Here is a 24,154-nt window from a genome sequence, read left to right on the forward strand (position 1 = left end):
GCCTCTTTTACAAACAAAAACAAAAGCGGTATACAAATTAAAAACGACAGCTCCAAGAACAGCAAAATTAAGCACAAGTAGTATGATCTATGATTAAGGCGAGTTAAAATATTGCAGAATAATTTGGCCCCTGTGTCTCAAACAGACTGCCACAACAGTCAGAGCTCCCCGACTCTCAATCGCTGCAAGGATCCAGAGAAGGGAAGGAAGGATGAACTGAAATGAGAATAAAAAGAAGAAAAAAAGTGATCCTCTTTGGAGAGAAATTGATTTTATTTGGTTTAGTTTGGTCTCTTCCTCAGGAGTGTGTTAAAGGGAACAGTGAGGACCTCCTTTCTCAGACAAATTAAAATTTAAAAAATGAAAAGAAATAAAAAAGAAAAAAAGAAAGAAAGTAGAATAAAGAACCTAAAAGGGAGTGAGGATTGGTAATGTGATTAACTCATGTTTATCTGAGACTGTTTATCTTTTGGGCGCAGTATGAAGCGGGTCGGTTGATCAGAAATAAAAAAAGTGTTGTTTTTTTTCCAACAACCTGATATGATAGATGACGATGCAGTGTCCTGTGGGAAGAGTGCATGTCCCCCCTGAAAGTCCTCCTTCTGATTAAGAGCAGTCGGGCAAAGAAATAAAAGAGGACGGGATAGGAAGTCAAGTTTCTGAGATACAAAGTGATGCCGACTGAACGTCATTTCAGGCAAAGATCCCCCACAAACTGTCCCTCTGCTCCCCTGTTTGTTAAAAAGGCTGGGGGGTTAGCGGAGGCATCTTTAAGTCCTGGGGTCACCTTGTGTGTGAGGGGCCGCCGACAGGCTGTCTGGTTGTTTCTGCGGGTCTGAACGAAGGTCTCAGATAACCCAAAAGGAGGAGGAGTGGCTGTGTGTTTTCACTAAAGATGTCCAAAGTCCACTGTCCTCCTGTGTGAAAGTGGGGCCGTCATCCTGTTTTCGCCTGTCTCTTCTGCCACCCTCGCCCCACCCTCTCGTCTCTTGTGCGATGTTTCAGACCCATTCCTGCATGGAGCGTTTGCAGTACAGTATGTGGCGTGGCGTGCCCTTCCTCTTGAACTGCACCACAGTGTAGATCAGCACCAGCAGGCACAGCGCGAGCACGCAGGGGATGACGATGGCGATGGCCTTCACCATGTTCGCCTCGTTGTCCAGCTCGATCACCACGTCTGAGTTGCCGTCGTCGACCGGCGGCCGGGCGGGGTCGATGGGAGTCAGCTCGCAGCCCATGAAGTCCTTGAGGATGGAGCGCGGGTACCCCGGCTCCACCCGGAGGAAGTGGTTGTTGAACTTCCAGTACTCCTTCCCCTTGTAGAAGTAGGTGAAACCTGAGGGAAGGAAACAGAAACCTGTGAGTTCACTGTTGTTATTAAGAGTAAATTACCAACAGGTGTAGCTAATGTGAACTACTGTATAGAGTGTTGGGTAGATTTATCTATAAAAGTGAATCCTGCTTTATGAAATAATCAAATGTTTTGTATGTAAAAGTTTAATCTCTAAAGCAGCTAGTATTAGAACGGTCAAATACATGTAGTAAAAAGTGCTAACTTATAAAATATTAGGAAATGGAAATATGTTTTAAATGTCTCAAATTTGTACACAAGAACAGAATCAAAGTGACGATAACCTTCCACTACAGTAAAACAAGCAGTTGTGTCTGCTGTTGAAACACCGTTTCAGCTCTATTGTTCAGCTGAGATGTCTCTGACTGTCCCTCAGGACTAATTATATCTGGTCATAAAAGAGAGAACACGCCCAACCAGGAGCCAAACCCCACAGCTAATATCACACAACAGCACAACAAATGTCACAGAGAACCAAGCTGCTGCGGCGCTCTTCAAATCTAAAGAGTGGCAGTTTGTTTCTTTGCAGGAATCAGAGGGCCACTGTCCCGATGTCGAACAAATTCATTCAGTCTGCTTACACACCGAGTCGGTCCCTCTGTGTTTGTGTTAAGAACAAAGACAATGGTGACAAGCTGTCATATATTACTATACTGTCAGACATATATATACACACATATATATATGCCCATTCCAGCAAACACTTTGACAATGAACACATTGTAATAAAACCACCCAAGTCTGAAAAAAGCCATAAAAAGGGATGAAGTGACATTTGAGTTTTAATATGACATTTCTTTTCTGTGCCATGATAAGTTATTGTGAGAATGTTGTGTCTGTTTGGGTTTGACACTAAACTTCGTGGCCTCCTGCGAGTCACTGTGCCTGAGTGCTTGTTGGGAAAATATATGCAGTGTAAAACTGAGCATGACAGCCTGGCTGACTTCTCAAGCTCTCCGCTTCCTCACTGGCCCCCTTTACACTTTGTTGTCTCGCGATTTATTATTCATGCACACTCTTCTCGGGGAAAATAGGGAGGAAAACGCTCTAAATTTCCAGTCAGAAGGCGAGATGGCGAGTGTAAAGGCCAGAGCTTCTTAAATCACTTGCTGGGTGAAGATGTTTCTGCTGAGGCAGTGAAGAACCACCGGGGGTTTCTTTAAAAGATTCATCTTAGGAGGAGAGGACATGATCAGACAGCGGGAAAACGAATTGATTCTGTGTAGTCCCTTTGTGTGTTTTCTGATGAGATTTTCATTTTTATCCAATTTGTTTTCTATATCTGTAAAAAAAAAATAAAGGTGTTTCATTTTTAGCAAAGTCCAAGGTCATCTGGTAGCACCAACCCAATTAAAAGTGCAATCTCTTTAATAATTCATTCTTTTTGGTGGTTATTGGTGTTTTTATGCCCTGCAGTCTGTGCGCCTACACAACTGACACCTCACAAATATTTTATGAGCACAGAGATCATATTGGGAAAACTAAAAACTGGCTTTGTTGCGGAGAGAAGATTGAGCCAGGAAGCGATTAGAGTGACCAAATAACTGACTAATGTAGCCTAGCATGAAGACTGGAAGCCGGAGGAAAAACTAGCTTGGCTCCATCCACAGAAAGCTCAGAAATGAACAGTGTATATCTCTTCCGTTGTGCCTTTATGTGGAGTTACAGGCTACAGGGAAGGAGAGCGGTGCCTTCCTGTATGTCATCAGTCTGTTTTTGTATGAATGAAACAAATGTGATCCAACTTGTTAATGAGTCATCTTTAAATTTGCAGATTGCTTATTTTTTTAAACTGTTGAGTGAGTCAGGCTTGCTGTTTTAGCTGTGTTTATGCTATGCTAAGCTAACTTCCTCCCAGCCATAGCCTGATACTTGGCATACAGACAGTGATACAGAGTGGTATCAATATTGTCATCTAACTCTGGGCAAGAAAACAATTGTTTTTTCCCCAAAATGTCAACCTAATAAGGCATAAATAGACAAGCAGTTGGTCCTCAAAACCTGAACCAATTGCTGTCTGACCGACATGTGGTAGTGTAGACATCTGTCAATCTACTCACAACACCCCTCAGAGTCTCATTTAGAATTCAGGTGAGTTTTGTTATCAGCTGAAGAAATATAACCACTCTAGAGAATGTTTTTCTTTCCAACCTGGCATCAGCTGCTGCCACACTTTTCTACTACATTTAACACGAATGAAGAGTTATTTACAGGCAGACAGATCCAGGCGAAGCAACAGATAGATGGGGTTGCTGAAGTCGAACTTACAGTACTGTGACGAGCGTGAACATTAGGAGAGGGGGACAGAGGGGAGGCAGCCTGAGCTATTGCAGGTTACAGTCAGGTCAACACCTTCCCGAGGCCCTTACTCATGCACACCATCATCGACAGCAGCGGCATACTCAATTATGCCTGGTTATCTGGGTCAGTGTTATGAGCACGCCACTTGACACACTGTCTCTGCAAACAGCAAGCTCGCCAAATGAATCCAGGCCGACACGTATGTGAGCGGATGCACACAGACGCCCATCTTGGATATCAATCCACCCTTCATGCTCCGATTGATGCCCGCTCCTCCTGGCCTCAGCGGCAGACACACCCGGCTACCAATCTGGCAACAGATCCATGGCACAGATGGCCTGAGCGTTCAGCACCACCTGCCCTGCTTTTTCCAACCCAGGCGATGCCAAGACCAGGCCCAAACCCACCTGGCATAATGCATCCAATGGGGGAAGCTTTTTCCCTCCTCACACTATCTGACGGGCCAATGGGTGAACTCTTCCAGAGTTCTAAATCCCACCTCCTCACCCTTGGCGGGGGCCAACTGGCTTAAACCGGAATGAGAGCCCAGCGGTGTTCTTGTCCTTTCTGCTTTCCACACTCCTGCTCCAACTGGGTCTTATGGCACACTGAGCAGGATGGACGGATTATGGAACACTCTGCTTGTGAAACAATTCATAAAAAAATGGCATGTCTGGACAAACTGATCTCTTTTTCATATTTCATTTACTATACACAAACACTCTACCTCTTCATTTCCCATGATATTGCTTGCATGGAAGCGCACCACTCACTAAGACTCTGCAATAACTGGGGCAAATTTCAATCAATGCTACCCTGGTTTACCTCCTGCACAGCATGTGCCAATGACCAGCTGAAATCAATGCTGCCTGGCACGTGAACGGCCCTGTTGTTGCCAAATCAGAGTATCAGGCAGGACAAGTCGTACCATTGGCTTTGTCGACGAAGGCCCCCTGTGGCGAATCAGGCACACCTCTCCACACAGTGATGGGTTTGGGGTAGCCAGGGTCCATGGTCCTCATTTCCTCATTGTAGCGCCAGTACCTAAACAAGAACAAATGATGAGCCGCAGGAAGACAAAGCAGGTACTATATGTCTATGAATGTAGGAGTTGCTGAATTGGCAACAGATGGCATTTCATGCCCTAACCATTAATGCTTCTGCTTCAATGTGGACCATTCTTCACTTGTTTCAGGCTGACTAAAATTGAAACTGCATAACTTTATAGGTCAAAATCAGGGCCAACAGAAGGGTTTCCCAGCTTGGGGTCAAAGTTCACTGTGGGGCAAAGTCTTGTAGTTGTTCAGAAATGTGATGTTAATCATGAACTACAGAAACTCCTTTGTGGTTGTGAGAACATGGCTGAAAAGGTTTTTTGAGTAATGCCACCCATGAGAAAATACTTGAAACAGCAATCTGCTTTTAGGGTATAATGGTTAAGTTGTCTGTGTGATGTCCTCTGTATATTTACTTTTACAGCTGTTTTAATTGGGACCCACCAAGGAACTGCAGATAAAAAATAGTTTTGAGCCAACGCTACAAAACATGAAATGGTAACATCTATGTTTAATATCGCGCTCGTCACTTACAAATAGATAAACTAAATAAACTAGTAGACGGCCGGTGTACACTTGAATGATTTAGAAGCTACGCTTGTATCAAGTGGGACTCGTAAAAAACAACATTTTTGAAATTTTATGGATAGTTGCAGTTTCCAGAGACTTGCAGTGGCCAAGTTTCTGAATTAATAAAGTTTTCAAATTTAAGGTTACAAGGCACTTATTGTTTGTGAAAACAGTGCTGTAGCTACCTGTCTCCTTTAAAGAAGTAGGTCTTGGCCACATCCTCCCACCACACAGCGGTCTCGATGCTCTGGGCCGGCATGCCATGGCCGAACTGGGCGATGTCCTTGGGGTATCCACTCTGTAACACCGTGTCCTTAAACACCCAGAACTGCTTCCCTGCACACCAAGAAAGAGAGGGAAAAATAAATTAGATGGAGAAGGACAAGTAACAGCTGGGATTACCCTCCAGGAGCAACACCACGAAGGGCAGATTTACAAAGACAGATACAAGCCTTGTAACAAATGGCAGGCAATAACCTGTTGGCTTGTATTACTGGGTTTGATGTTGATGTTTCCCTAATTTAAAATAGGGCACAGACATGGTGACAAGTTCTCCTTGCCCTTGCTTAGAGGTACTCTGGGAACTTTTCAGTGCTGGCAAACTGAGCCGGTAACTGCTTGGCTGAGATAAAAAGAAACAGCAACGACCCTTGTGGGAAAACTGGCGACCAAAGAGTCACATTAAAACATTTGTTAAAAGTTTCCAAGCCCCATGGAGCCACACAAATACCTGGATATTGGGGTATTTTTTGGGAGGACTGCAATAATGTAGAGAAATTAGAAAACTATGCAGTGGGTTGTGCATTTTTCAAATCATATTTTGTGAGTTTTGTCTGTTTGTCCCTCTTCCCCTTCCCCTTTAAACCCTCCTTCCTGTGGAAGAATTAGGTTAGGCAGCACATTTCTGACAAAGTGTGACCCCAGGAAGTGCTTTTCTTCGTCAGTGGTGGAGGAATGGGGTGTACCAGGAGGAAGCAAAGGGAGGGTGGGGGTGCGAGTAGCATGTTAGGAAAGAGGTGGAATGACGAAGGCAGAGAGGGGGGTAAACAAAGGATATCAAATATTTTGTCTTTTCATTCTAACTCTGGGCACACAGTTATTATCATAGCCCTTTCAGACATTTTCATTGGATTAATCACTGGAGTGAGGTCTAAGGCTGTCACCATTCAGTCCATGCAGGGAAATGTGAGAATATCTGTAGAGTAGAAACACTTTTCTACACAGTGTTCCAGTAATCTCAGGACTGATGAAAATAAATGTCTCTATCTTTAGGATCTAAACTCCCCAAGTTTTGTTGGGGTTAAGATGGAAGCTAAGCAGAGGAAACATGAAAAGGCTGAAGGGAAAGAAAACAAAGATAGCGTGAGTGTTTGTATGACTTCTGCAGATGGGTGAAACTAGCAGGGGAGAAATCCACAATATGCTATGTGCTACCAACCAACTTTTTTAATGAGTGAGGCTTCATGTGACCCCCTTCTCTGCATCTATGCTGGTAAAGAGAAAAATAACTCTTTTTTTTCCCGACAGTTTCGTGAGAGCTGGAACTGGATTCACGCTCCTTCCTGGTGTCTGATTAAACAGCAGCGACTCTGAGGAGGAAGGACTTTTGCAAGGTCAGCTTTAAGATGACCTGCATACTTTTCTTTAACAAATACAGGAAATGGGTGTGAAATAAAACAGACATGATCCCAGCAACATTTGCGCTCATTCTCTTGCTTCATAAAGGCTACACATCTGACATTTCGCCCTAAATAAGTATTTACACTGTGCGGCTGAGGGGAGGGAGGGAGATTTATGGATGGAAAGGAGGAAGGAACAGTAGGACAGTAGGACAGAGGGTTGGCTGAGTGTAAGTGGGAATGCAGCGGCCTCTTTTTAGAGAGGAAATTCCTGTCATTTCACCTCGTTCTCCTACAGTCCCCCACTCACTCTGGGTCACGCTTCCTTTGCCCCTGACACACACACAGACACACCACACCCTGAGATTAATAGTCTCCCATTCAACTTGATTCACAAAAAAGGCCGGACTATCCTTTCTCTCTAAATCCTATAAATTCTCCTCTCTCCCTTATTTTTTATTTCTAAATTGGAGTCAGCTTGCATCGCCCTCCACGTTTAAGTCTGGCTTCATCTTCAGAGCTGAGGGCAGCTTTGATGTAGCGGCGGCTCCAGCATCTGCTGCGGTGTAACGACTAATCCCCTGCTTGCCCTCAACAGCGTATGTGAGTGCGTTATATAGGATGAAGATTTGTTCCAGAAGAGAGAGCCCTCCTCCTTACACAGGCCACACACAACCTCATACTGTACAGACAAATGCACCGCACATGTGCGTGTGTGTACTGAAATTAGTATGCTTACTCATACACACACAGATACGCCGAGTTCTTTGTGTGACCCCGAGGTCGCGTTGCTTGAATGTTCCATGATTCTCTGTCTGACCTAAATCCTTTTTTTCTGATTTATAAATGTATTTTTGAAGGGGCAAAAAAATCCTGTTTAACAGTAAACCAGTGGATGTGTGTGTGTCGGTGTGTGTAAAAATGTCATCACAATTCCAGGTCTGTCAGACTAATTTCACCACATTAAACGGTGCTAATGAGACTCTAATAACAGTGACGCTCGCCAACACAGGTGTTAAGATATTGCACGTGTTAGCACATTAGGTAGCGGTGACACTGTTTCAAACTTACCTCAAACATATATCTGGCATTTCTGCACTGAAAGTTCTTCTTCTATCACGCGATGAACGAGCCAATAGTCATGTAGCTGCAATGAGCCAATATCGGCAGACACATCAGCCCGGCCAATTTATCGGTCTAGCTTTAATCTAAAAGAACGCGCTCTCAGACATGTCTGCATGAGGTAAATGAAGCAAGCAGCTCTGTCTGTCCCCTGACACAAAAAGCACCAATCAAGCTGTGATTGGATCCTGCCTCCCAGGAGGGAAATGCATTCTGATGTATGGATCTTGATGCATGAGTAGGGAGACTTTGTGAAACCCTGTTACTGCCAAATTTTCATTTGATTCATTTTATTTGAATTTATAATGCAACCTCCTACCTTGTTATTCAGGCTCATCAAACAGTTACAATTTACATATGCAGCTCACCAAGCTATGAATGGTGATTCACAGTCTGATTAGTAAAGCCCAGAACAGGCTTAATTCTACCGTTGCATATAATATTCGCACTACATATTCTTGACTTGCTTATCCAGTGTCTCAGAAGAATGGAAACAGAGAAGCATTAACTCCAAATTGGCAGACAGCTGCAGGGATAGGAAAGAAGGAAGAAGGAATGCTGGATCTATCTCTAATGTAAACCAGTGGTGTCTGCTTACTGACCTGCGCTGTGATGCCTTAACAGCACCAAGCTAATTAGAGTCTCAGCCATGACTTCAATACAAACTAGACTCTAAAGCCTCCATCTGTACATTTATTTTCAGAAGTCATCAGAGAGGGGACTGTTAGAAAATGTTCAAAAGGGCTGGTCAGACAAGGACCCGGAGTGCCACTTTTTGTTTTCTGAACGACTTTCCTCCTCCATTTTTTATTCCAAATGGGGACAGACAGAATAAGGCCTTCTGGGAAATCAGCTGTGCGTGTTCAAATGACAAATGGCATTCTGTTGGTATGAATTTTCTAAATCTGGGTGCAATCCCGTTGCTACCCAGCCCTGAAAGAGAGCAGGCTGAAGGATAAAGGACTGAAATCAAACTTCCAGAGCTCGTGGCGCACATGGGACCAAGTAGTCTGCATTTCCAGGAATTGTTTGGTGTTGAAAATAGAAAATGGGTTTGAGTGAAGATTTGTAGTTTTTATCTCAGCAGACTTTCATTGCTTACCTACGTCTCTTTTCATCACCACCCTCTCTCTCTGTTCGTCTCCCTCTCTGGAGAGTATGCAAATGGACGTTGACAGGACTGCTGGGTTTGTTTGCTGCTTCTTATAAGTGGCTTTTTGGCTTTAGACATAATTAATCTGTGTGTTTTGGGGCCAGCTTAGTCCAACTTTGAATATGTGGACAAATCTCTTCAGAAAGGTAAAAAATTACCTAGAATTCATAAAACACAAACTTAGTATCGAAGCTCTTTGGCACTTAAGCACATAAGAGTTATGTATACTAATTAAGTTTCTCTACAACTGAATCTATAATAACTAAAAATATATTACTGTCAGCGCCACTAAACTTATTACGAAAAAGTCAAAAATAATGGATTGTGTTGCATTTTCCAACCGCAAAACCTTGCTTACTCAGTTGGAAAATCAAGGCACTTCTTTGAGTGCGCATGATGAAATATAGCATTAAGTCGTTGTAGTTGGTTTCTCCATTTGGACACATATAGAAAACACAAACATGTGCATACACAGAACATCATATCTAACATATCTAAGAGATTCCTGTGGATCAATAATACACAGGGTAAATGACACAAGAGGCAAATGTAAACCAGGATGGTACAGACACAATATCTGGCCTTGGTGATGAATCAGAGCTTTACGCTGTGCCGTTAATGGAAAAAGAGCTTTACACAGCGGCGTGGTGACAGCCGCGATGATGGTGTTGAGGCAAGCGAGCTTACCTTTGAAGAAGACAAACTTGCCCTCGCTGTTCTCGTACACGGCATCTATCTTTGGCGGCAGGCCCCTCCAGAAGACACTGATGAGCATGGGGTATCCCGGCATTACCGAGTTATCTCTCACCCGCCAAAACCAGTGGTCCTGAAAGAGAGCAAAGGACTCCGTTAGGAAACAGAGAGAAGCGTGATCAAGGTCAACCATGTCTCAACAGGCACTGATATTACACATGTAGCACAGCTTACTTGGCACAAGGAGCACTAGCCAGCCTGTGAAAACAGTCATCAAACATCTTCAACAGCTTCTGTGGCTCCGGGGGGGGAGTTTTACCAACGTTTGAGAAATAACCTTTAGAAAATCTCCAGGGTTAGTGGGGACTGCGCTTGAGACTTTTAAATCAATTTAATGCTGCGTTCCATTTACCTTGGAAAGTCAGACCTAGGAATGATGTCACACCCGAGTTTGATTTCGTTTCAGTACGGGACGGAAAGACGACCACATTTGTCTCTTGTTAGTCCCACAGTTTTATTCAAGTGCAATTCTAAACTGCTACAGTAACCAGATGTGCATGGTTTGGCGAGTATACATCTGGTCAAAGGGCTACTTAGTGCTCCTCCCTGAAATCTTTTCCCCTCTAAAACCAAAACCGAAGACTAACTGGTAGTTTGGGCTAATGTTTGGTTGCCTGTGATAAAGAACAGCACACAGATGCTGACCTGAGCTTTAGTGGTTGAGACGGTCACAAACAGTGCTAGTATATGGTGCGTGTGTTTATGTGCAGTCTTTGTGAGGTAGAAATTCAGTGAATGACAATGTAGGAAAACAGGAACAAATTTGCATAAAACATTTCCCATGTTAAAGTTTTAATTAGTTTAAACTTTCTTGACGCCAACCAACAAACTGCCCTGAACCAGGCAAAAATATGTAATGAATTCTGCATATTGTAACACGGTTGGTGGTAAATTAGAGCATCTCCTTCAGCAGCTCCTTGCTCTTTCACTCAACAAACAAAGCCTGCTGGCGATGATCAACTCCAGTTGCTGCTTTGATAGCCCTGATGCCTTTAAGACCCACATATACTTTCTCAGGTTCCATGGAAAGCTCATGAGACCGTCTCTACACACGCAGAACTTGATGAACATACTGAGAAAATCATCAAGTAACAGGGGCAAAGTGATAGCCAGGAGCTTTATGAGAAGCCAAGAGTCTCTGATTTCCTTTGGGGGGACGGGGGCGTGAGCGTGGCCAAGTGGAAGGTGTGTCTTTTTGATGTTGGATGAAACTTGATGACAGAGGGAGCCGGGGGGAGACCCAGCTGTGAAAGCCATTAGGATTCAGCGAGATGTCCCACCCTTTGGCAATAAAAGGCCAATTGCGTCTCCTGAACACGCTGAACGCTCAGGCCAAAAAGCCTGACCTCATATCGAGGGATGCAGAAACGGGGAGAGAGGAGACAACACATCATCACACCCTGCCTCATTCACAGTGAAAGCTAAATAAACAGCCCATTTATCAAACACTCTCTCCGCTGCTCCCTTTCTCTCTCTCTGTCTAATCCAATTGTTTCTCTGGGACTCTCCGCTCTCCCTGGACTCTTCCTCCTCTTTCTTTTCATTTCCCCTTGTCTCTCATCCCAATTCCTCCTCTCTTGCTCGCTCTATACCTACTGCCTCTGTAGATTTCAATTGTTCAGCATTTTCTTCTGTATGCGGCCCGGCCCTGTAATTGAAAACAGATCAAACTGTGAAATTCGACCCATTTGAATCCTTTTGACTTTATAAAAGAGAAAATGTTCTGTCTCCCGCCCTGCCGTCCCACTCCCACTCTGAAAATAAAGCTCAGGCGAGCAGACTTCACTTGTAGAAAATTTCAGCCAGCACTTTGCAATTACAGGAACGTCTAGAATAATCACAACAAGTTTAGCCTTAGCAGAAGTTGGAAATATTATACCTCAAATTGTTCATGTTCTCTGCTTTGAGAGAAAGGGCAGTGCAGGGTTTGTCACGGAAACTGTCTCATGGCGCATGATAATGAATGCAGAGCATTAAGGTTGAATTATCATACGCTCTCTAAAGGAATATAAATTCTGGGCTGCTCGACTGCATTAACAAACTGTCCCTACTGATGAGTTTTTGTCAATGTCGAGGAAAGTTGTGAAGCGGAACGTAAACTGCAGAAATTGCCCTGCCAACGCCTGTTCTTTAAACTCAAAGTTAACACCGTACAACGCAGTATTGGCCTGCAGCAGGTTTCTGGCCTCCTATGCTGACAAAACAACTTTGAGCTTCAGAAAAATTAAATGCAAAGGAGTTACCATCATTCAATACTTTAATGAACAGGTATTTGTACATGAATCAAGCGATGAGAACATTTGTTCTTCCATAAGATTGCTGTGAAAGATAACTTGTAAAACCCACTATAGAAACATATCTGTGAGTGCCCACTGGGGCCACTGACCAGTGGGCCAGAGCCTCTGTCTGAAGGGACTGTTGACATTTCTTTTGTGACAGTCAACTGAAATGAGTGAAAGAGGCCCACAAAGAGATGCAAATTGACTACAGAGAGGAGCAAAATAACAACTAGGAAACCCAAAATAGATGCCAAATGACCACAAAGATAAGCAAGAAGACAAGAATGTCATACAAAACGAATGCAAGAGGACATGAATTACAAAACACGTATATCTGTGTGCAGGAGTCCATTGTCTCATAATTTGTCTATTAAGATACTATTATTTGAGCAATAATGCACTTTTTCAGTACGACTTTTATAGCATTTACCTATTTCAGGTGAGCTACACATTTCTACACTGCACACTGAGCTTCTGTTCAATATACTCTCACGTAGATCTTCACAGTTTGAGTAAAAATTGAGTAAAGGATGCAAGATGGGCGTTTCATCACCTTCAAGTTGATTTAGTAAAGCAAAATGACCAACAAGTGGCTCTTCGGAAGCCTCGTCCCTTATTTATCCATTTCGAAGAATCACACCTCAAAATATTGCACGTTAGATAAACAACTGTGTGTGTGTGTGTGTATGTGTGATATTAACATATAAATGAGGATGAAATAGTAAGAAAAAACTAAACTAAACGAAAAAAAACTGGCGTATTTTCTTTGACAACTCTAATAATGAGGTCAAACCTAAAACCTCGTCGTCACTGACATCCAGGTCAACCCTGAGCGAGCATCTGCTGCTGCCATGAGTGTGTTTGTGTGAGGGAAGAGGTGAGAATATGACAGACAGTGGTGTTAGGATGACTGCGTTCCTGACCTCTCACTCGGTTAATGTGACACACACATTGGCTTGGCTTGACTGAGAGCAGAATGCAGGTGTAAATAATTCAGAGGGATGAGGATTAGGGCTGAGGCGTGAGATCTCAGTATTTATCTGGATTTCTTACCAAACTGACTCTTTTTCACTGAGGAACATAACTGCTGAAGACCAGGTTTTTTTGTGCAGCTGTGTATTTGTATGTTTTCTCATCTGAGAACTACTTCTCCAAAACTTCTCCAAACCACATTAACAGCTTCAGCTGTTGTAAATAATCAAGTTTAACGTTGAAATGCAGCAATGGTTCAACCTGCAGCTGTTTCTTTCCATTACTGTTCATCCTAATATGGCAGCTTCACAGTTCATACGCAACATTTTCTGCTAATAAAAGCAGAGTGCAGAACAGATGGAACATCAACTGCTGGATATAAGAAAACATCCTAAAGTAATGCTTTTGCACCTCACACCACGAAGAAACTGGATGGAATGCAGCAGGTGATGTTTAAGAACAATAGTATGAAATTATGGGAACTACAAGGTTCACAAAAAGTTAGGGATATTCGACGTTCAGGTGAAATTACGGAAAATGTAAAAAGTTAATGCTACAGTGATATTATATCATGAAAGTAGGACATTTAAGTATCAGCATGCAATGGTAGTTTCTTCATCTTAAAGAATTTATTGAAAGAAAATCTAACAACAGTGGAGGGTAAACGAGGGTAAATGTAAAATTGGGATGTGGCCAAAGGACGTCCACTCCTCTCCTTTCTGTGACTCTTCCAGTCTCTGTATCACTGTTCCAACCTCCTGATGACACTCTGTGACCCTCTAAGCTCAGTGAACACCTCCGTCTGAGGACTTCCTGTTTGAAGCCTCCAGTGTTGAGGTGCTGCTGATCAACTGTTAGGTGTCGTCTTGGTCTCATGATGTCAGAATGTGAACAGCACGATGAGGAGGACTGTTAAAATACCAATTCTAACTGAAGCAGGAAATGTATTGGTGGTGGTTCATCCTGAAATTTCACCTGAAAGCCGAATATCCCTAACTTTTTGTGAGTAGTGTATACTGATTTACTGAGTTAGCTGAGAAGAGCAATACCACTCTCATGTCTTCATGCTAAATGTTATGCTAGACCCACAAGGTCGCTAGTTAAATTTAGCATAAAGACTAGCGGCACAGAGAAACAGTGTACATAGTGTACATGGTATTATTCTGGCTCTTTGTATTTCTGTCACTGTGTGGGAAGTCTAACGTCTGAAAACTGAACTTGATACTGCAATTAGCTGTTTTGTTTTAGTCTTAAACAGCTCATGAATCTAATTGGGGGCATTAAGTTTTTCACTTTTCAGACACCCTGCTCTTGTGGGACTATCTCTTTCCTCCCAGTAACGGAGAGGAAGAAGATACTGAGAAGAGTGGACAGCTCACTGCCCACTTGGCCACTGTGTTCTCATTAATGGATGTCAGAATCAAAGCATGTCTCCAACAGCGGCGGCCAAGTGCCCAATCCTGAACAGCAAGGCACCCTCCGGCGTCCCAGAACCCCTTGCTCTAAATCTGTCCACATCAAGAAAGGAAGGTCTGACAGTCAAGACCCTTGTGAGTGAACCCAGGACTAGTGGAGAACAGGGGGAAGAGAAGGATGACATTTTCCTTTATTACAGACTATCTCAGGTTGATAGCTGGACAACGGGCGGACGAGGGAAGTGTGATTTTGATCTGCAGGCAGTGCAAGAGGCTCTGATTGCATCTGCACAACGGTGTGCAGCTACAAACTTTTCAGCATTCACACCATGCATCATAATTAGGCACCATCAAATGAGAGCAGAGGTAAAGTCAATAAAATAACCATGAGGTGTTCATTCATTGATCCCAAACAATGGAGACAACCATTCCTAAATCATTGCTTTCCAAAATATATATCCTTATATGCTTTCACATAAAAGTTGTGGTGATCTGTGGATCTTTAAATTCCTTTAACTGGCTTCAAATGGATGTAAAGTATATGGAGGTCAATGGAAAAAGCTTCTCTCTAGAAATAAAAAGGAACACAGGACATTTTACTCTCAGTAGCAGAGTTGTTTTAGGGAATGTTTGGCCTAAAACCCTAAAGCCCTGTTTGGATTTTCTGGCTCTACAATTTGACAAGATGGCTGCAAGCCATAAGCTCAAATCCAGGCTTCTCAACGTCTGCTGAATGGTGTCTGGGACTATATGTCCATATTTTACTTCACTGTGAGCCTGATGGGAAATACATGGACCCTCCGTAACTTGCTGTCTGGTCATTGTCTGACAATGTAAGTGATGAAGTCATGGTCCAGTGCATTTTTGGTACAGCAGGAGAAAACCAGTTGCATTAAAGCTCAAGAAAAGCGCTGCTCATGTACGCACACATGCGTAGAAACGAATGAGTCATTCCGTGTCTCCAGTGAGACACCATATGGTTTGAGGGTTCGTAGAAAGTTGAACCCGAAGTGCCTGCAATCATAAAAGTGGTAGCTGTGTAATTTCAGTGAAGCATTTACTGGTGACACTGGATCTGAAGGGCCATACACAGTCATCTGTGAACCTTAAATGACCCTCTGTCACCCTGCTGGAGAGAAAAATGATCAACCGTAAAACTACCACCTTAACAAGCATGACTCCTAACCTGCCTTTGTAGATTTAAGTGCCTCAAATAAATCTCTCAGCATTGTTGGGAACAATACCAAGCTTAACACTTAAGAACCAATATGTTTAGTGAATTTTACCATATCACACATAGTGTGTATCTGTTGTGCATCTGCAACATTCTGCTGTGTAAGTTTGTTTGTCTTTCCTTTGTCAGTCCAAAAATGTATAAGGTATAACAGCAAAACCTGCTTTACCTCCTTTATTGGTATCACTGAAGTTAAAAGGACACGCCACAAAGATTATTACTCAGCCTGTAAAAGAAACAGTTGTATAATATCTTCTGTGGCTCTCAGAGCAGCTTTCCTCAGTACCGGCTTTAAATTTAAAGTTTATAACAGAAAGCCGGTGTTACAAATGGAGGCGTAGGGTTTGAAAGAAGTGGACATTTAGGAGGCAGGGGGGACTAATTAAAGACGCTACTGGGTTGCAGTGCAGGATCCACTGCTTTCAAACCTTGAAACATTTTCAAAAAGCCTTGTGGATGCAGGGGCCTGTCCTAGTGCACATCATTAACGCGAACTAGCCTTGAATAAGAAAAGGCTCTGAAAGTTTAGCACAGGGAAAAACCTTTTATTGAATCCTGGCATCAGATATATTGTAAATATCCAGGAGACAAAATGTTCTATTTACATGTGAATAGTTGTGGAGGCAATCTACAAACATGTAGACTTCAATATACTTTTGAAGGCAGGAAACACACGAGCAGGAATAATCACATCCAGAGTTTTGTTATCATCAGAGATGTGGCATGAGTGAGGACTGTAGATGTACAAATGTAACTGACCGTGATACTCTTTCCTTTGCCTTATTTTTCCTTTTGGAAATGAACAGGTTGCACTCAAACGAAGCCCAAACTCTGACCTGTGCTAAACTGCTGACAATGTGGATCTAGATGTTTGGTTCTTGTACTGCAAAAGCTGGATATGGGTTTGAATTTTCGTAAGTAAGAGTAAACAAGAGCACAAGATGATTCACTTTCACATTAATATGTTACAGCAGTATAAATGCAGCATTTGCGTCGTAGAGAACTTCAGTGCTCGCAGTGTTTTTCATCAGTAAAGTCTCTCCCCTACTCTGCATTACTAGACCACCTGTGGACCTCGGGGGCTGAGAGACTGCCGAGATTTCTGCTATAATGACTTGGCATCTACTTAACTCACCTCTCCCAAAACAATCAAGGCAGCTGGTGAGTATAGCCAAGCCTTGCAGGCCAAAAGGACCTACAGCATGAAGTAACCAAGCGCAAAGTCAATCGAATAATCGAAAAAAAAAAAGGGGAAATCGCCATAATAAATGACAGTAACAAGATATAGAACTGAATCAAGAAGCTGTAAATCGTGCCTTTTCTGTCAGCCATCGTTTTAACCGGTGCACAGTCTAATACGTGGGCCTTGGCATGCTTTAAAGGGATTATATCAAGCTCTGGAGTAACACAAACATCGATAATTATGATTCCAGATCAACCGTTTTACTGTTGGGCAGCTTCATCTGCCGGGAGAAAAGAAACCATTAACATGATACCTCAGTCTTCTTGGAGAAAACTGGCACGGCACTCGCTGAGAATCAAGAAATATTAGGACCACCTGCTCCTCCTGTGAAACACACTTCCACAGTGAATCCAAGTCAAACCAGTGATCCCTTATTGATTTCACTGTACTGAACACATTTGATTCACTGGCTGAGACGTGGATTAGGAAGAAGGGTGAGCAAATCATCATGAGTCATAATGTTGCTGGTGGTCCTAATGATGTGAACACATTGGATTTACAACTGCACTTACATGTGTTCAATAACAAATCGCCCCTCTCCGTCAGTCTTTCCCCTGCACTCCTCTACACCTTTGGAAAAAATGTGAGCTGGTACTACTTCTGAAGGCCAACAGAGAGAAACATTCATCACAGCCTTTAAAATGATGGAGCCAAAAACCCTCCTCACTTCGAGTGATGCCCACCTGAGCAATTACAGATACTTATTCTGCTTGCTGTTGAAAAAACTTCAGTTTTCATTTTTTACTTTCATGTCACACAGTCTTAAATGTGGATTACAGACATTTCGGGCTAATTTCTTTACATGTCGGTTGCTTTTTGAGTTGCATTTGAATGCACACCTCCATGCTCCACTCACCTACACAGAACATACCGTACACTGCTCTACTGAGGATGCATACGGTCATACCTCACTGACCCTTTCCTTAGGCGGTTAACGATGTGCATTCTTTTTGAAAATACAGTATTAATTGGAAAGCTGGCTGGAATAAGTGGAGAGTTTAAACAAAGAGGGGGAGCCATGCAGTTTATGCTGAAAAGCATTTTGCAAGGGAGGCCCCTGTGGATTGGCTTCCAAAGAGTGCTTAGAAACTCATTTTGCACACTAGACTAAAGACTGTGGCAGCCTTTCATACATAAAACATTAATTTTGTAATCTTTATTTGTACAAAAGTGTAAGTGCCATACAAAAGAAATACTAGCAGTTACATTTGAATTAACGCCAAAATGTTTGTTGCTTTTCTACTCAGTTGCTAAAAAGCTGTTCCCTCTCAGAAAACATCAAATCTCATTAACTCTGTTATAATAGAAATTGTCGGGGCATCCTGGTAGCCTAGTGGTTAAAGTGCCTAATGCTGTTCATACTATCGGATTGTAGCCTTGATTTTCCACTTGCCAAAACAGTTCGCCAACAAAAACCCCAAGATCAGAACGCTTCGTGCTTGCAAATCGGCAGTTGACTGAGAGCTCGCCAATGCCTTGCAGATGCACAAAGATATCAAACTGGCTAATTATTTGGTTGTGCTGGGGATAAGTCGGGGAGCCAGGCGGTGAGTTACAGCTATAGCCAGAGACACAGGCTGGGGAACAGGAGGAGTCGAAAAGAAAAGACCGGAGCGGCAGCCAGAAACCACATGCAACGCCACAATACCTGTAACACGGCTACAAGAAAAGTTCAGCAGAATTATTAGACCAAAAAAAATATGGGGAAAATGTTGTTCTTCTCATGTGTGTTTTCGTGACAAAATGTTGTTTCGAGATCAGACAGATTCGTCAAAGGGTGCGTCCTGGTGGAAGGTGTTGTTATGTGGGACCTGTCGCTGATCAGTCATGTAGCGTGCAAACCACAACGACTTCCAGATTCCAGATTACGAGACAGAGAGTCGTGTAGTGTGAACAGCACAGTGACCTGACCACTGTGAAAGTCGTGTAATGTGACCAAGCTTTAATAAAAACGCAGACTGCAGCTCGGGACCTTTGTTGCAAGTCATATCAACTATTCTCTACAATGTCAACTATGAAATATAGAATGTATTAAAAAGTTGTGAAAAAACTGAAATCACTAAGTGGGACGATGAACTGCACACGTTTATTTGGGGATTTGTACGATTGTGCTTTCACTGTAAGACGATCTGTCAGATTGGATGGAGAATTAATGAATTTTTCCTGCACCAAAACAAAGGGATGCCTATCTGGTGCACTTTTCCAAGCATCCTAAAATCAGTAAAGTGATCAGATATGGTGAAATTGTCTCAACTATAAATACAAAAACAAAACAAATCAAAGCAATCCTTACAAATAAACCTTCCAAAGAGACAGTTATCTGGAAGACGGCTGTTGACAGTGCTGCTCTCTGTGAAAGGAAAGCTCGGAAAAATGATTCGATTTTACTCAATAAACAGGTTAGCTGTAAGCAACATCGAAGTGGTGTTTGAGTAGTTGTGACAAATAAAAGTAGAGGGACCGGCATGCTCACACTACAGAAATGATTTTTTTTTTTTTTTAAGTAGTGCCAAGACAATTCAATTTCAAAGCCATGGATGCACTAGACACATTTAAAGCCTAACTGGCCTTGTATCCTTTGCTTCTGAAACTCATAAAAAGGTTGGCTGATTGCTGAATGTCCTTTCTGTCTCCGCAGTACCTCTGAGCCCTGCAGAAATCCCATGATCCTCATCACTCCATCAGAGCAGGCCGCTGCCCTGAGACTAATGGGGGTTGACAGGAGCTACTGCAAAAGAGACTGGGGCTGCATTTAGACTATTGTGACAAGCAGATACTATTTCCACCAAAAAAGCAGAGACAACGTGAGCTTTGAGTCTGATTTGGGTTAAACACCTTCACAGGTAGCAAGCCAGATTTATTTGTTCAAGTGTAAAGAACACACTCAGAGGAGGGGGGGGCAGAGAGGACAGAAAGGGTTTTTCCCCTGGCTCCACAAGCCTCTTATTTAACTATTGAATACTATCTATTTATATCCCCAGAAAAATACAGTCACACTCACATAAAGCATCTGAGGCACTCTTTCTCCTTTCTGTGGAGAACACAGGACAGCTTTGTGTTGCCCCAAGGTTTTTCTCTGTTCCTTACTGCATGTTGCCATGGTCTTGTGCTCACAAGCTTAGACCAAGGATAAAGATGCATTAGAGGACATGTATACTTTTTTTTCTCTCGCACAGGAATGAAAACCAGGCTGTATGGGAGAAAGGTAAACTGTGCTGCACTGTGAATAGCATGGGGGTTTTCTCTTGGTACAATATCCATTTTGTCCAAATTCTTGCTCAACTGGCCCTGGGTAACCAGGAAAGAGCTCCTTTTAGACATAATAGCTCCTTTAATTATGCGATAAAATACACAGGTGCTAGTTTTAAGATAACCGAGTTCTCCATATTTCTACAAGCTATGATCACACCCTCAAACTTTTCTCTCCTTGCATGCAACTTTTCTACTAATATGTAGAAAACCAAAATATGCTCAACCAAATGATTTATATTACATTTATATGAGCCGTTTCCACATTATACACATACTGAAGGTGTAACAGATTAGCAGGAAACCCCCCTCCCTCTGTATATGTAGGTAATCCTTGCAGCTCTTTTGCAAACTCTCTTTACAGGATGTTTTCAAACCTACAGGCCATTTCCATCGGTGTGAGTCAAGGGATGAGCTGCTCTTTTGTTGCGTGTGTCAGCTGATTAAGTTCTAAGTTATAGTCAGAAATCTCATACAGGAGGGGATTTTCTCACGAATATATTCTTGGTCTGGAAATACAGAATAAAACTACACTTCCAACAAGGTCTCCAAAGTTTGTTTGGCTTGCAAAGACTGACGCCTGGCCCTCGCACTGCAAAGAGATCCAAGTTTTGGGGTAGAACAGCTCCAGGGTTCAAAATGGCTCCCCAGAATAAACAAATTGTGAAAACGCCCGGGGTTTGTTTTGCCATCACAGGAGCTTCACTTACCTTGAAGACGAACATCTCTCTCCTAAGTATGGCGAGGGTGTTGAAGCCTCCATCACAGATGTTGGGTTTAGCGTTGGGGTGGGACGGTCTATCTCCTGGGGGCAGCCTCGGGGGTCGTGTCTGCCTGTCTGGCTTGCGAGGGTCTGAAGGAGGATGGGAGCGGGGAGGGGGCGCCGTCGGCAAAGGCTTCGTGGGCTGGGGAATCTTATCAGGAGGCCCTGGAAGAAGTCAGAGGGAAAGTATTTCACCTGATGTGATACATTTATTTGCAATGTACCATTTGCAACCCGAAATTCCAACCTTTTTTGACTAAAGTTCTGGGGGCAACTGTTGTAATTTGAAACACACCTTGTTATATACTGAGCAACAATTACAGCAAACCACGGATTAAACAAGCAAAACATAGTGTGGAATTAGCGAACATTAGCTGTGCTGGTAGGAGGATTTTGTTACCTTGAGACAGAGCCAGGCTAGCTGTTTCTCCCTGTTTCTGGTCTTTATGCTAAGCTAAGCTAACAAGCTGCTGCCTCTAGCTTCACATTTACTGTACAGACAAAAGAGTGGTCAATCAATCTAACTCTCAACAAAGCAAATGCGTGTAATAGCCAAAAAGGATTCATTTAAACGAGGCAAAAGCAGAAAACACATCTATGACAGCTAATAACTGGAGACTGGAGTCCAAAAATACTAATTTCATGCTCTCCTAATTGCATTAGCCCGGATTTGGGGTGGATGTGGTGAGCAGGAAAACTAGTTAAACTGTGCAAGTCTTGCAGACATTTAAGGATGTAAAAATGCATGCAAATTTAGTGTGAGCCACTTTCATTGTTGCAGAGCCAATTACAGCCCAGCAGCCACCTGAGCTTGCAGGAGATTTTTTCCACCTGTAACTGGGACCACAATGGCAAAGGAGGAAGTAAAAAGAGGCAAATTAAGACAAAAGGAAGAACACGAGAGACAGATGAGAAGATAGGCTATGTGAAAATCAGTGGGTAGAGCTATACAGTGCCAAGTTTAGGTATTCAGCTAACCAAAGCACAATATGATATGTTAAGATGAATAAAAGAGAAAAAAAAAAAGCATGCAGAATAAAAATGTACATACTGTAGAGATGAAAACAAAATTTCCTCTCGAACAGAGGCGCAGACATGCCTCTGTGTCAGTTCACATTCATGATTTGCATGAGAGAAAGAGTGCGAGAGACATAGAGAGAGGAAAAACCAAGGGAGGAGAGAGGTGCATTGAGGGCAAGAGAGTGGGTTGTGTGTATGAATAATTGAGCACATGACGACGCAGGAATAACACACTGTGTAACCGTGAAAACGAGGATATGAGTTGCCATGTGTTGATTGACCCAACTAACCCAACAGATGCAGGAATAGATGAGTGCAATATGAGAGATCTGAATGTGACAAGCGACCCCCCCCCCCCCTCACCAATGTGTAATGGTGGCATATATAAATAATGACCTCGAAAGCTACTGTAAACATTCAGGAGTTATGCATGAATGATTGAATGACTTGACAAATGATTTAAAAGTCAGTGAATGAAAAGAGGATTAAAGAGCTGAATGAGCAACCAATCATTCAGCTGAAGGAGTCGATCTACAGTGAGCAATTAAACAAAGAAATAAAGCGCGGCAAACAATCCCACTAGTTGACACACGAGCTGATTGTGGGATTAAAAAGGGGACGCCTCTCTGCGAGACATCTCCCAGGCCGCAGAACTGATCAGCAGGTCTGCACGAGAGATTCCATTCACTGACTGAACTAAATCCCCTGAAATACATCCCAGATTAGTGGAGCCAAAGCACTCTGCAGTTATGTAAGCACTGGGAAGACTCACAGTCAGATGGACATGTAGACAAACATGCAAAAAACACACACCAAACCCGTGGTAACCCCTCGACGAGGAGAATTAAACACAACATTTGGCAGATTTGGACTCTATCGGCCTGACTCCAATTTTAGCCACTAAACCACTTAATTTGTTTCCAATGACCCAGAGAACTTCAGGTGGTCCCACGTGTGCCATCAAAGCCCAGCCAATCACTACAGCGGCTCATTTCACTGATTAGCACACTTTAAACCAAAGAACAGGAATCTAATCACTGAATCAGTGAACGCTGGTGTGGTGGATGGCTCCACCGAAAGTGTGCAGTCCTGAGCCTTCGTGGCACATAGATGGAAACCAGTAGTCTAGATTGAGAACAAAGGCATCTGAAGAGCCTTTCTGAGAGGCCTTAAGTAATCCAGCAGTTTTTCATTGCCCTGTCCATGTAGTCGGGGGGACTCACAAGAGTTGCGTTAAAAACACATCAGAATCGATACAGCAGAGGCTGAGATTTCCTGACTTTTAATCCCTTAAATGGGTCAAGATCCAAAAACACTAGATCCCGTGATGCCCCTCGTACAGCGCAGTACATTTGTAAGACCCTCCCAGCCTGCTAAATGCCTGTCTGCATGTCTTTCAAAGTCACCAAACCATTGTCCGACAATGCAAAACACAAAGGAGAGGGAGGAGCGGCTCACAGATGGCACAAATGTAGTTACATTGTGGGTGGTAGTGAAACAACACCCACTTATGCAGTACATACCAATACTCCAAAATCCATAGTGCATAATATGTCTATGGATTTAGAACAATAAGTGTGTTTGTCACACGCTCAAACATACTTATTATGCAGTGTAAGAGCTAAATTACTTATTATGTTAGTTTCACTGAATTGTATATACATATAGGGATCCTGAAGTTGGGATATTAGGAGTGCTGTTCTTTTTCTCTCCTTAAGTTAAGGCTGTATGATCAGGAACAGTAATGTGAGTGCTTTCTTTACTCTGCTGCCTGTGTAAACAGGATGTAGGCTATTCTCTTCTCTCTGGGAAGTCATTATGTTCAGTGAGAAGGTAGTTTTTTGTCCATGGGGAATTAAAAAAACATGACTTTTATATATTTGTGTATGATCTTTATTATTGGTCTTTATTAATTATAACTACTTGCAGGCTGCTTAAATTTTTCATTAGTCTTTAATCCAATAAATATCCACGGAATTTAAGCCGTTAATTATTCATCAGAAATGATTGTGTTTATAGGGGGAAATATAAATGATCTGAGGAATAAATGCAAGC

General features: G+C 42.7%; 1 protein-coding gene across 2 annotated transcripts in view; it reads right to left on the bottom strand.

Annotated features, from left to right (window-relative positions):
* Positions 1–371: 371 nt before the first annotated feature.
* The window catches only part of LOC139221020 (matrix metalloproteinase-16-like), a 68,121-nt gene continuing 44,338 nt past the window's right edge, over positions 372–24,154 (bottom strand). For both annotated transcript variants that reach the window (XM_070852923.1, XM_070852922.1), the window contains 5 exons: positions 21,027–21,244; positions 9,859–9,997; positions 5,463–5,613; positions 4,581–4,696; positions 372–1,336 (listed from right to left, as the gene is read on the bottom strand). In XM_070852923.1, the coding sequence (XP_070709024.1) occupies positions 1,002–1,336; positions 4,581–4,696; positions 5,463–5,613; positions 9,859–9,997; positions 21,027–21,244 (959 nt within the window). In that variant the 3' untranslated portion in view covers positions 372–1,001. The remainder of the gene's footprint in view (positions 1,337–4,580; positions 4,697–5,462; positions 5,614–9,858; positions 9,998–21,026; positions 21,245–24,154) is intronic.

Source organism: Pempheris klunzingeri, chromosome 21, assembly GCF_042242105.1.
Source record: "Pempheris klunzingeri isolate RE-2024b chromosome 21, fPemKlu1.hap1, whole genome shotgun sequence".
Lineage (NCBI taxonomy): Eukaryota > Metazoa > Chordata > Actinopteri > Acropomatiformes > Pempheridae > Pempheris > Pempheris klunzingeri.